This window comes from Pipistrellus kuhlii, unplaced genomic scaffold (assembly GCF_014108245.1).
Source record: "Pipistrellus kuhlii isolate mPipKuh1 unplaced genomic scaffold, mPipKuh1.p scaffold_m20_p_1, whole genome shotgun sequence".
Classification (NCBI taxonomy): domain Eukaryota; kingdom Metazoa; phylum Chordata; class Mammalia; order Chiroptera; family Vespertilionidae; genus Pipistrellus; species Pipistrellus kuhlii.
The window spans coordinates 196,116,621-196,130,453 of NW_023425404.1; the positions used below are offsets into that span (position 1 = coordinate 196,116,621).

At 49.9% G+C, this 13,833-nt stretch overlaps 1 protein-coding gene across 1 annotated transcript; it reads right to left on the minus strand.

The window, feature by feature from the left end:
• Nucleotides 1–1,989: 1,989 nt before the first annotated feature.
• Nucleotides 1,990–8,194, minus strand: TMEM128 (transmembrane protein 128). The gene is made up of 5 exons (XM_036420593.2): nt 8,031–8,194; nt 6,297–6,438; nt 5,179–5,337; nt 4,004–4,112; nt 1,990–2,575 (listed from the first exon to the last, which is right to left on the minus strand). The coding sequence occupies exons 1-4, from the start codon at nt 8,125–8,127 to the stop codon at nt 4,013–4,015; spliced, it is 498 nt and encodes a 165-aa protein (XP_036276486.1). The 5' UTR covers nt 8,128–8,194; the 3' UTR covers nt 1,990–2,575; nt 4,004–4,012.
• Nucleotides 8,195–13,833: the final 5,639 nt, after the last annotated feature.

A 13,833-nucleotide genomic window follows, 5' to 3' on the forward strand; every position in this document is an offset into this window, starting at 1 on the left:
CGCCCCTGGGTGAAGGCTCTGTTGTTGCGTTCCTTTTGCAGTGGATCCAGCAAAGTACACAGCCAGTTCCAGCGGGCAGAGGCTCCTGGCTGCAGGAGCCCTGGGCCAGGAGGGAGCTAGCCTGGGGGCCTGGCCTTGCTTGCCTTTTTTTCCAGTTGGTTCATACATCCACGTGGTCAGCGCTTCTTCAGCTCCGCGTCATTGGCCAGGCTCTGCTCCGGGCTGGGGACGGGCTGTGAGCTGACATTCTGGTAGAGACACACTCAATGGGCAAGTATCTGTGCAGGCCCCCCTGCCTAAGGAGCTCATGGCTTTGGGTGAGACAAGCCAGCAGCCCGTGGGCAGGGCTGCCTGGAGGAGATGCTTGGGGAAGCCCAAGTCTGCCAGGCAGGGTGAGGGGTTCCCAGAGGAGGCAGCACCTCTGTACGGGGAGTAGGAGCTGGCCAGGCGACATGGGGCAGGAGAGGCGAGGGTGTCCCCCAGAGAGGATGGCACATATGCACAGAAACGAGGGTGGAAAGGCAGGCGGTGACCAGGGAACGTGTCCATCATCTTGATGTCCCTCGAGCCAAGCCAGGGGGATGCTCAGTACCTAGACTAGGGGTGTCGAACTCAATCAGAGAAGGGGCCAAAATCTAAAATCCAGCCTAAATCACGGGCCGGATGGTTTACTGAACAGTCATAAACTGTCATTGTGATGGAAACGCAGCGGAGTGCAGTGATGACAGCACGGTTCGGGCCACATTGCAAGGCCTGGCGGGACGGATTTGGCCCGCGGGCCTTGTGTTTGACACGTGACCTAGACGAGGCGGCACTGAATGCATAGACGGATGGGTCCGCATGAGTGAGCAGGCCTGGCTCCTCATATGGTCAGTGTGGGCGTGGGGCAGGGTGGTGCGTCCTCCCCACTGTGCTCTGGCCCTGCCTTGTTCTCCTCTTAGCACACACCCTTCCCCGGAATGTGCAGGCCGAGGTCTGGCTGCCCTGCCGAAAAGACTGCTGCCTGTCCTGACCACTGCTGTATTGTGCAGGATGGAGATCGGTGGTTTTCAGCACATAGTAGGTCTCAATAAGTGTCCCCCTAAAAGATGATGAAGTCCTAACCCCAGGACCTGGGAGTGTGACCTTATTTGGAAATAAGGTCTATAAATGAACAAGCTGAGGTCACTAGAGTGGGCCCTAATCCAATATGATTGTCCTTTCAAAAAGGGGAACATTTGACGGCATGCACATAGAGGGAAGATGTGAGGACAGAGAGAATGCCATCTGGAGACGAAGGGAGACCCGACCACCAGCCCACCAGCGCTGGGAGCCAGGCCTGCAACCGTTTCTCCTCACGCCCTCAGGAGCCACCCCTGCCGACAGCTCCATCTCAAACTTCTGGACTTCTAGTCTTGAGAACTGTGAGACCACAAACTTCTGTTGGTCAAGCCATCTAGTTTGTGGTCTTTCTCATGGCCGCCCCAGGAAACCAAGACACTCATTCATTGTGGCCCCGGTGGATTTGTCCACTGTCCATCCCTCTAATACCCACGAGTCATAACTGTTTTTTCAACATTCTGAGCTCCCTAATGGCAAGGACTATGTCTGATTCACTCTGCTCTCTAGCATCTAACTTTTTTTTTTTTAACCCACTGAGAAATGTGCACTGAGCACTGCCCTGTGCCAGGTATCGGAGGCCCGGGGATAAGATGAAGCCCGGGGACAAAATGCCTGGGGAACATGGGAGGGAGGGAGGATTGGAGGGAGGGAAGGAGAGCTGAGGGCCTGGCAGATGGCAGGGGCTCCAGGAGTGCCCATCGCCATAAAAACCACCTCAGCTCAAGTCAATGTGGATTTGTAGGGAAAGGCAGTATGGAGTGGCGGTTTGGCTGGTGAGTCCTAACATCAGCCGCTTTCTCTAAAAACAAACCTCATTTCTACAGGTAACTTTTCAGCACTGATAGCGAAAACAAACTATTCCCAAGTTTGTATTAACAAAATCACAAGAAAGTTATAAAAATATTTTATTTAAATGTTAAGGAAAATAATTATACATACTTAAAAATCATTAAAAGTTCATATGTTAAACATGCTGAAAAACCGAAAATTTACACAGAACGGTAAAATCCAAACAGGAATGCATAGAATACATTCGGCTGGTCCCTCACTAACGAAGGCATTACACAGTGAGGCCCACAGTCACTGCTCATGGGCTAAAGGCACAGGGACACGACCGTCACCTCAAATGAAGAATGAGCAGCCACCGACAACACCGGAGTACTGCGCATCTGTAATGAAGCTTCATTTAGACGTCCCCACCGATCCTTTCTCCAGGGATTCAGATTCACACTGCAACTTAGTTATTTCTATTTTGAAGAGATTATTCCTATTATGAATCTGAAAAATCATCTGAATTTAAGAATATGCAAATAAAATATAATTTATCCTGATTTCAACCACAGATCTATGAAGTTACAATTTTTCCTAAGAACATCACTCACTTCAGGATGCAGAAACACATTGTAGCTTTTCCACATCTGGAACGCTTCCGGTCAACTGGATGTTTAATGGTTCGGTTTACATGCCCTTGAACCTGAAAGAAAGCCAGCATTTATGCCCGGAGTGAGATAATGCGCTACGCTGTGGATGTAGGTGAGGAAGCAGTTCAGTCTGCCAGGTCTTTGTGACCATTGATAAGTCATGTCAGCAGGCAGTCAAAGCTCCCTGACATGGGCAAAAACTCAAAACTGGCCAAGACTTAACACCATCACAAGGGGAGAAGCAGGGGGCATGGTCAGACAAGGTGACATATATCAACAGGATAAAGGGCGCACTCTTAAGAATCCTGGGGGCCCCCACGGCAATGTGGAAGGGACTCTGCACATCAGGGTGCTGTGGTCAAAGTCTGCACCTCTGCGTGGCCATGGTCATGGATGTGCTGGCAGTGTGTGGGGGACTCTACACATCAGCGTGGCTGTGGTCATGGGTGTGCTGGCAAAGTTAGGCTATGCACCTTTCTTTCCCAGTTACACTGACTTCCCTCTAAACTCCAGAGGGAGAACATGCTCAGTTGCGGACATGACCATTTTCATTAGCACCCGATAACTTTTACCTCTCTGGGCTAATTTCCATCCTGTAAACTGATGTTTGGAGTCAACTTCCTCCCAGTTCTGATACAAGTGACAGGGAGGGAGAGACCACCTGTCTCTTTCACCATGACCCTAAGCCCCGAGTGAGTCCTTTGAACACACACGTGCTTAATAAATGTGCTATCTGACACTCAGCAAGCAGACCCCACCGTGTGGGGCCACAGGCCCAATTAGGAGACAGGGGTTAGTGGGGAGGCAGAAATCCCATACATAAGACGAAGGGAAAAGTTGGTGTGCCATCCATCAGATTTTTATGAGGCAGCTAGAATAGTCAGGAAATGGCAGAATTTTTTCCCCCAATTGGGTAAAACTGTTCACTTCCCCAAAATTCCTATTCTTTAAGCACAAACCAACCCATAGTCTGTGTATGTGAGTTGACTTCAATAAAGACTGGTCCCAGCCAAAACCGGTTTGGCTCAGTGGTAGAGCGTCAGTCTGCGGACTGGAAGGTCCCAGGTTCGATTCCGGTCAGGGGCATGTACGTTGGTTGCGGGCACATCCCTGGTAGGGAGTGTGCAGGAGGCAGCTGGTCGATGTTTCTCTCTCATCGACGTTTCTAGCTCTCTATCCCTCTCTCCTCCTCTCTGTAAAAAATCAATAAAATATATTTAAAAAAAACAAAACAAAAAAGACTGGTCCCAGGTGTGAGTATTTATACCGGGAGGAGCAAGTGCTGTCTCTGTGAGCCCTGTGGGGCCGAGGCTGCCCTCGGAGTCAGAGCCACGTTACACCAAAGGGAAGGCGCTCCATCCCTTCTAGCTGAGCTCCGTGTGAACACAAACGAACCACGGCACCAGGAGCACCTGAAAACTGTCCTGAAGGATGTTTTTCAAATGAGGTCAATCACGGCACGACCTTCCCAGGCAGCTTACCTGCGGGAGTCACCCCAGGAGTGAGACGAACATCACGAGGCCCATGAACTGGGTAAAGAGCAGCAGAGGAGTGAAAAATGACCACACGGGCCACAGAGCAACGTTGAAGCTGAAAGGCAAAGACCACAGGCTGACACTCCAGCTATAACCTGCACCCGCGTACTCTTACTGTGGAACCTGGAGGGAGAGGACTGTCATTCCTCAGCTTGGGCAAGTTCATTCAGCCGACATCATGTATATTTTTCCTCTCTCAAAGATGTGATCTAACAAATACTAGAACTATCACAATCTCTTCAAAAAGTGCATGGACTAGATTCACAGGTCTCCTAATGAGGGCTGGCTTGACTTAAGGGTAAGGTGACCAGACATCCCGCTTTTGGTGGGACGTCCCAATTTTTAACTATTTGTCTCGTGTCCCATGGTGTCTTAAAAAAGTCACGATTTTTGGAAAGAATCTTTTAAATCTTTTGGACTTTTTTGAAATGCTGGTCACCTTACTTAAGAGGAACTTAGTGATTCAAGTCGGGATCTGTAAAGGGACATGAACTAGAATGGCCATCACCTGCTCTCAACCTCCCACACTATCAAACCATTATGGTTAAAAGATGGTTAAAAGCATTTCTCTGTTAGAAACAATCCAAATGCTATCAATAGTAGAAAAATAAATTGGGATTCAGCTACAGGCTGGACTGCTCAACCGCAATGAACAACTGTTATCCGCAACAAGGCAGGTGAATCATATGTGTAAATAGCAAACTTTGAATCCATTTCTATACAGTTAAAAAAATAGAACAGAGTACTTAAGGGCTGCACGAGAGGAATTAGCATACACCAGGACAGTGTTTCCTTGGGGCAGTGGCTATGGGGAGGCAGGAAAGGGATTTTGAAGTTTAGCTCCATTCTTCCCAGACCTGGAGGGGTTTACACCAATGCTCATTTCACGGTACCTCATTCCGCTGTAGAGCTAATTGCAGAATGCATACAGTACGTCCCCATTTGTGTTTTAAATAGTTACATACATAAAAGAACCTATCACTGATAAGGAAACTGGAGACTGGAAATGACAGGGAGACTATTTTCCCCATTCGCCCTTTTTTTTCCTCTGAAATTCGTACCATGTACATCAGGGCCTGATCAACACCTTCTTTTCTATCAATATTTCGAAGTCAACGTACCAAATTCCTGCCACGATAAAGGCAGCAGTTGTGACGGGTATCAGGGCTGGATACCTCACATCGTAATCTTCAATCCCACGGTACCACTCCAGATAGAGAATGCAGTAGAACGCAATGGACAGGCTGACAAGCAGCAAGGCGCCGCCGAAGAGAAACCAACTGCAGAGACAAAAACGGCATCAGGATTGACAGCTCTTAGCAAACCAGCCAAAATCTTACACGTTTTCCTGGGTTGCCGAAAAAAATCTGTTTCTACAAGAATATCAACTGGGAGAGGACACCGAGGGACCCACAATCACTGGATTCCAGATTTCAGAGTCTCAATCTACGGGGACATGGGTGAGAAAGGACGAGCCTGAGACCCACGAGAGGATGAAAAAGTAAGCCTTTGATGTAGGCATGCGTGTGTGTGCTCATAAGCAACCCTCCCGGTTACAACTATGCATTTTCCTTAAAACCACAGGAAAGAGAGCAGCTGTTTTTCTGGTTTTTTTTTTTTCTTTTCTTTCGGAAGAAGTGAGTATGAGAGTAATAAACAGGCACCATTAACTCCTCCACGTTAAGTCAGGTTTCTTGGAATGCTGAAAATCAGTGTGGAAGATGGTTAATTCACACTGGGCTGTGGGTTCAATTCCCGGTCCTGGTTGGGGTGTGTGTGGGAGGCAACCAATCAATGTATCGCTTTCACATCAATGTTTCTCTCTTTCTTTCTATTTCTCTCCCCCACTCCCTCCATTCCCTTTAAAAAAAAAAAAAATTCAACTAACAAAATAAAATACAAAAAATAAGACAAGGGTGTTTAACTTATGAACCAGGAAAGTTTTCTTTTCTTTTTAATTACTTTTTTTCTTTATTGATTAAGTTATTACATATGTGTCCTATCCCACCAGCCAACCACTCATGTCCTCACCCCCTGGTGTCTGTGTCCATTAGTTAGGTTTCTATGCATGCATACAAGCCCTTTGGTTGATCTCTCCCCCTTAGTCACCACCTTGCCCTACCTTACCTCTGAGGTTTGACAGTCTGATCGATGCTTCTGTCTCTGTTGATCAGTTTATGTTGGTTATTATATTTCACAAATAAGTGAGATCATGTGGTATTCAGGAAAGTTTTCTTACCTACTAGTGTGAAAGTTTTCTTTAATAGTTTTAAAGAAATCAACATAATAGGTCACCACAATGGATGCCAATATCCAGAATCCAGAATGGACATTAAGTCTTGGAAGAGGTTTTTGCTTTTTCTCAACAGCTGCAGAGGCTCCTGCAAATAAGGGAGATTTCAACTTATTAAATTACCATGAAGTCCATGGGGGGGGGGGGGGGAAATCACCTCTTTTAAGCCAACAAAAAGATTTCCCAGAGCTTTTTGAGAACCAGATTCTCTCCCACCATAGCACAAACATCTGTGAAACCACCAAAACAGGCTTATACTGCAGAAATAATTACTAGAAACTCACTATAAAACATGTTCAATACAGTCAACTTTTCTCCTTTAAATGGATTTTGAAATCCAATCTTCATATTCAGTCTTTCAGAAAGAATGACAACATCTAGTAGTGTCAGAATATTAATGTTATGTCTCATATTTCATCTAGGAAGGTCAAAAGTCCTATTAAGGAAAATGCCACAGGCAAATGTTAGAGCACAAAACAGAGGCAATTTTCCAAAAATACTACTTGTAACTAATTATTTTAAGCAAACACAACCCTTTCAGGCGGCTCAAAAGTGGAACGGGCACAGTGTGTCTAGATGGGTGGTGACGAGCCCAGATTTCTTCCACCCGGGACTCCACCTGACAGAACAGGTGTGGGGAGAGGGGAGATTGGATCAAATGAGTTATTTCCACCAAGTTCCCCCAGGCGATGGCCGAGCCCCCTCTCCCTTCAGGGGAGAACCAACCGCAGGTACACACTGAGATCCTCACCCTTTAGAATTCCTGAGAAGCTTATTCTCAATACAGAGACCCTCATAACGGAGAGACCAGCGCAGCTGGGCACGATGTCTTCTGTGTTTATTTTATTTATTTATATAAATTGAGTGTTGTGTAGTTCTCTTTTTAAAAATATTTCATTGATTTTTTTACAGAGAGGAAGATGGGGATAGTTAGAAACATCGATGAGAGAGAACCATCGATCAGCTGCCTCCTGCACACCCCCCTCTGGTACATGCCCTGGACCAGAATCGAACCTGGGACCTTTCAGTCCACAGGCCCTCTACCCACTGAGCCAAACCGGTTTTGGTGCTCTGTGTTTATTTTCAAAACGCAACAAATGCAAACGGTTTACATAATGCCGGCCAACAAGACCCAACGTGAAATCCATCTCTCCCGGGTCCCCTGCCCAGAAGCAACCATCAGCATCACCTGCTGCCGCTCTCCTCCCCCGCCGACAGGAACACCCGCCCCCCTCCACCCGGTGGGCCTCCCGCTCGGTCGTCCCCCCGGGCGGCACACCGCAGCCTGCCCGGCGCCTCCGGGCGGACCCCGCACCCCGGCCCGCGGTCGGCCTGTGGGTCCAGCCAGTCTCCGCGGCGGACGATCAGGGCCACGACAAGCGGTGCGGAGAGGAAACAGGTCCCGGCACACCCCTCTGTGCCGGCGCCGTACCTCTGGCTGATCCTTAAGCCGGCCGGTGGGCGTTCTGAATGGCCAGCACCCATCGCCAAGCCGCGTCAGAACAGCCCGGAGGCAGAAGCGCAGGCTTCGTGGCCTTCAGGGTCCTTTCGGACACAGCACCCGACCGGCAAACCACCGGCGAACCCCGAGGAGAGAAGCCGGGCCTCCCGCCGGGGCGGGGACGGGGGCGGGAGGCCGGCTGTGTCCCGGCGCGGCCCGGAGCGCCCGGGGAGCCTTACCCGGCCCGGCGCAGCCTCTGCCGTCCGGCGGGGCCTCGGCGTCGGGCGAGAACAGGTACCGCCGCCGGAGCTGCTCCCGGGCCCGCGCGGCGTCCATCTTGGCGCCTCCAGGAAGCGCGACGGAAGTGACGTCACCCGCGGAACTTCCGGCCCCGACTTCCGGGCGGGCGGAGGGGCCTCTTTCTAGGAGCGGTGGGTCCGGTTTCGCCTCTGAGGTTTAAGGGGTGAGGAACTAGGGCGGGACGTGTTTGGGTTTCGCATTCTTCCTGCTCTAACCCGCCACAGGATTTCAATGTCAAATGCGGGGCCTCTCAGGACCGGAAGTAGCCCTTTTCTCCCTGAGGATGGAGCTTCCTTAGGGTGCCGCCTGGTCAGGCCGGGCGGGATGCGCCGCTCCCTCCTCCGTGCCCTCTGCCCCGTGAGGAGGAGTGCCCGTGGGAAGAAGTGTCCGTGGGAAGAAGTGTCCCATGAGGAGAAGTGCCCCGTGAGTAGAAGTGCCCCATGGGGAGAAGTGCCCCGTGAGGAGAAGTGCCCCGTGAGGAGAAGTGCCCTGTGAGGAGAAGTGCCCCGTGAGGAGAAGTGGGCAGTGAGAAGTGCCCCGTGAGGAGAAGTGCCCCGTGAGGAGAAGTGCCCTGTGAGGAGAAGTGGGCAGTAAGAAGTGCCCCGTGAGGAGAAGTGCCCTGTGAGGAGAAGTGGGCAGTGAGAAGTGCCCCGTGGGGAGAAGTGCCCCGTGGGGAGAACTGCCCCGTGGGGAGAAATGCCCCGTGGGGAGAAGTGCCCTGAGAGGAGAAGTGTCCGTGAGGAGAAGGGCCCCGTGGGGAGAGGTGCACAGTGAGGAGAAGTGCCTGTGCAAAAGGAGTGCCCTCGTGCGCCCCAGCTCCTTTCTCTCTTCTCTTCGAAGACAGATGTCTGTAGTCTTATTGTGGGATGTTTTTAGTTTAATTATATTTAAAATTACGTTATTTAAGAACATTAAGTAGAGTGCTAAAATAAGGTGTGGTTTTTTTTGTTTTTTTTTTTTAAGTGTGTCAGATACAGGGGTGGATAGCCCAGAAAGTCACCCAGGAAGTAAAATTTAAATCAGTTGGCACTCTTCCATACCTTCTCTATATGCCGTCGGTATTTGCACAAGAAATGTATTAAGAATGTCAAGTTCCTACTGGGTTATTTCTATCAGTTCTTCAGCCTCTCTAGCAAACCCATTGGAGCAAAGGATTTAACAGCTGGGTGGCTCATATGGCCTTTCTACACAATACCTCCTCTTTCTTGTTTTGTTTTTTCTTTCCAGACTCCTAAAGAAGCAGGGTTCACCTCTTCAAAGCCCAAGGGGTCTTTGCCCCCCTTTGTGCAGGGGCAGCGCCTTGTTAACAGGAAGCGAATTCCTCTTGTCAGACAGTCTTCTGTGCATTGTTCCCTGCGGAAAGGTCAGTGCTGGGTCTCCCTGGTAACTGAATATTCCCAGAGCATGGCAACAGCCCCCGGGTCTCCATATGTAGTGTGTTCAAGTCAGATCTGGTTTCCCCTTTGGTGGTTCCAGGGCCTTTGTATTTGGATCTGAAATCCTCCCAGCTTTGTCCCCCGATATTTTAAATGGCATTACTTGCACGCCATATTGGTGATACTTAAAAGCAGGCTGGAAAAGATCCAATATCTCATGAGCACGTCTTCATTGTCAGGTCCCTTGAATGACTTCTTAAATGTGTGCGCTGTGCACCTTAATGACAGGTATATGATATCAGCGTGCTACCAACCAAGACATTTTCATTTTCCATATGCATTACTTGTGGGGGGAAATGAATTTGACCATGACCTTTGCTGGCCTCCCCTTAGCAACATATATAGCGATTGCTTAGTGTAGTGCCTGGCATGCAGTATGCCTCCAAGCGGTGGTAGCTGCTGTTCATCACTGCTGAACTGGGCTTGCCAGGCCTTGCTCAAAGGCTCCTGCTCACCTCTTAGCTATTCCTTTTCCTCAGGCTCCAGTGACTCTGTTGTAAGTTCCCTTTTGCCCCTTCTCTCCGGAGCTGATGGGGCAACAACCATGTCTTAGTGTCTCCCCAGGGCCTTGCATGTAGCAGGAGCCCCCCGTTTCCTGGTTTTCACTTAGGCCCTTGATCACCATTGACTGGCTTTCCGCGTGGCCATACTTATGTCTGCTCAGCATCCTTCCTCTGAGAGACCACTTTCCCTCCTTCCTGTAGGAGTCTTGCAGCGTTCTCAGGAGGCTGGGAGGGCACAAGACCTGAGCCAGATCTGACAGTGGGGGTTAGGATGACCTTCTCTGTTGCTATGGTGAGCTGTGAGGTCAGTGTGGGCCTGGGGCTGTCACCATGGAGACACATGGAGCAAGCCAAGCCAAGAGGTCTTGGTAGTGTCGTCTCAACTCCTGAATCCAGCCACCTAGTGAAGGCCGAGGTCCCCTAGGTAAGGACTGAGCTCTGGAGCCAGCTGCCTGGCTGGCCTTCACTGCTGGTCTGTATCATTGGCCCTTTCAACCTTGGGAAAGCCACTTACTCTCTTTTTTGCCTTAGTTTCCTCACTTGCAAAATGGGACTGAGGATAGTGCCTACCTCCTAGGATTGGAAAGTTAACAGTATTAACACATGCAAAGTACTTAGAGCAGTGCCTGGCCTGTGGGAAGCTCTGTTTCAATCATTGTTGTTATCCATTGTTAAGACTACACAGATATCTCAGCAAAAAAAAAAAAAGATTTTTCCCCCTCAAATTAACGCTAATTAGAATTGTTTCCTGCACTTGCAACCCTGAGGCCAGACCGATGCAGCAGCACTCCTCTCTCCTTGTGCCCCTCTGGACTTCGAGCACCTGCAGAAATGGGTTCATACATACAAAGCCCTTAGAAAAGCACCAGCATAAGGAACATGCTCATAGATGTTAGTATCTCTCACTGGGACACTGGCCTTCATTCAAGAAGCCAGTTTTTAAAACTCCCTTTAGTCATATAAATAACTATGGTTCTCAAACACGTTCAAATGGTAGAGCATCGGACACTTCTGTGGATCATCCTAGAATACAGATCAATTAAGGGAAAAAAACAACCACGTGCTATAAAAGTCGATGCCAACTCCCATAGCATCTAAATTAGAATTGCACAGCCGGGACCAGTTTGGCTCAGTGGATAGAGCGTTGGCCTGCGGACTGAAAGGTCCCAGGTTCGATTCCGGGCAAGGGCATGTACCTTGGTTGCAGGCACATCCCTGGTGGAGGGTGTGCAAGAGGCAGCTGATCGATGGTTCTCTCTCATCGATGTTTCTAACTCTCCCTCTCTCTTCCTCTCTGAAAAATCAATAAAATATATTTAAATAAATAAATAAATAAATTAGAATTGCATAGTAACAAGTGCCAAGAGGGTTAACTTTTATGCAGAAACCCCTTAATGCGGAGACAACTATTACCTTAACTCCCCTGACACCAGGAGAGAGTGCCGTTTCCGTTAGCTATGAGATGTCTCTGCTCGGTTCCCCGTGGCTGGAGCAGGGCCATCCTGTCAGGTTTCCATTAGTGCCTGATGCAAACTTGCTGGCAGATGCCAAGAGCAGTGCTGTGGGGAAGCCACCGGGAAACTGAGGCTCTCCCCGCCTTTGATCTCCAATGGAGAAACCCAATCTACACACTACCACCGGCCTCCGGGGAGACGGCCTGGTGTCACCAGGTGGGCAGAGCGGCAAAAGTAGGATTTCAGCGGCTCACAGTACCCACTCTGTGGCCAAACAAAGGCCTCGTCTTCCAAGCTGTGTCTGACCTCTCAACTCTGACATATGTATTTACCCAGCAATTACAGCTTGCACTCCCGCAGGGACAGCTTGATTGCTTCTATCAAAGGGAATAAATTAAAGCTCGCCTGGATCCCATAGCAAAAAGTAGCTCCGGGAGTCTCGCACTCAAACAAAGCTGCTCATTCACCAGCACATCCGCTTCCCCAGGAGCCATCGCGGCTTTGTAACCAACACAGGATGCTCCAAGCCCAAATTACAGGAGTTCACAAACCTAATGATAAGGGGGCTGAGCAAGCCCTGCGCTCCTTTCACTGTTAAGGACACGGTAGAATAACTAAGACGCTGGGGAGTTGCTATTCTGACTTATTTTTAGCATCACTTGAGACAGAAATCTGCTGAGAAAACCTGGAGGTACCATTTTCCAGTTGTATAATCTAGTCTAGTGCAAAGCCCCCGATTAAGCTGACTTGACAGTTTCAAAAAAAACCAGAACTACCTAGAGAGATTCAGAGATGGAAACTTGAGGAATATTAACTTTCAGTACATTTGGGGCCACATAAACCCCATCTACCCTCATACACAGGGCAGCAGTGGGAACAGGTAAAAGCACTGGGGAACGTGTGGCTGTGTCTGTCAAAGCGGAGACACACCCGGTGACTGAGCAGTGCCATGCCCAGGCATGCCCTGGGCAGAAAGAGCACACACGGCCAGGAGACAGATGCCCATTTCCTCAGAAACCCAGCCACCCTGCAAACAGCCAGCATCTCAACATAGAGGGGTGGGACTGTACAGTACAAAGACAGCATCAAAGCAACGTGGATGGACCCCGGGAATGCTGAGAGAGGCAGGACACCAAGGGCCCATTGCCCTATGGCACTGGTTGGCAAACTGCGGCTTGCAAGCCACATGCAGCTCTTTGGCCCCTTGAGTGTGGCTCTTCCACAAAATACGATACCATGGCCTGGGTGAGTCTATTTTGAAGAAGTGGCGTTAGAAATTTAAAAAATGTGGCTCTCAAAAGAAATTCCAATCGTTGTGCTGTTGATATTTGGCTCTGTTGACGAATGAGTTTGCCGACCACTGCCCTATGCCACCATTCACAGATAGCTCACGCTGACATGGTAAGAATACAAATAAATAGCCCATGTCTTAGATGTGGCACAGGTGTGTGCACAGTGTTGTCCATTTAGGTTTTTACACATTTCTGTATGTATGCTTCAGTAGAAAGTTTACATTGAGAAGTGGACCGTATGATTGGACCAGTGTCTTGAGAAATGGTTACACGTTAACTGGGAACTGGAGGATCCCCTCAGAACGGAAATGGGTCTCTGCATTAAGCATGCTGCCCCTTTGCCCGGTCACTGTGGCTCCTCTCGCTGCAGCCCAGGCACTTGGAGAGCCACGTGCCGGAAAAGCGAGGTGTCGGGGGATGGGCCTCCCTGCAGCCAGCGCCACAGTCCATGGTAAACCGCGGCGGGAACATTTCAATACCTCCTACCTACAGATGCCTGTGCACGTCACTTTAATTTCACTGTCATCTCAGGCAGCCTAACGGACAGAAACCCTGCAGCTCATGAGTATAGGCTGCCTGCCCGAGGGGCTGCTGGCTAAGAACCAAAGCCAGACTCATGGTCACGTCTCACCGTGGTTCCGTGGACTGCTCTGAGCCCGTTACTGCCCACTGCCTCCCCTATGGGGAGGGGTGGGGGGAAGAGTCTGCAGGTGCAAGTGGGTGGGTGAGGTGGCAGGAGGAAGAGAAAGACGCCCCAATACAGCAAGTCGGTAAGAAAGACCTTTCAAGAATCAATCCAGGGGCCTTAACCTAACACCCTCTGTCCCCACCCCTTGCCCCAGGCGGGAGGCCTCACTCCCTTTCTGGTCGCCCACTACAACCATGCATGCCCCCCATGCTGCTTCACTACGCTTGCCTGAAGTGGCCTGGCCCCTCCCTACAGACAGTGCAGACCTACCCCAGGCACTCTGGGGCTGTCTCCTCCATCCTTGTGTGGAGAATGCTCTCAAGGACAGTGGGCAACAAGAACAGCAGGCACCGAGGCGACGGAGGGTTG

Excerpts from the sequence above, each read along its gene's own strand:
- TMEM128 (XM_036420593.2), bottom strand. The coding sequence starts at position 8,127 with ATGGACGCCGCGCGGGCCCGGGAGCAGCTCCGGCGGCGGTACCTGTTC. Across the intron at positions 5,338-6,296 it reads GAAAACTTTCACACTAGTAG|TTGGTTTCTCTTCGGCGGCG; the intron begins GTAAGAAAACTT and ends TTGTCTCTGCAG. Across the intron at positions 4,113-5,178 it reads TTTATCGTGGCAGGAATTTG|CTTCAACGTTGCTCTGTGGC; the intron begins GTACGTTGACTT and ends TTTGCCTTTCAG.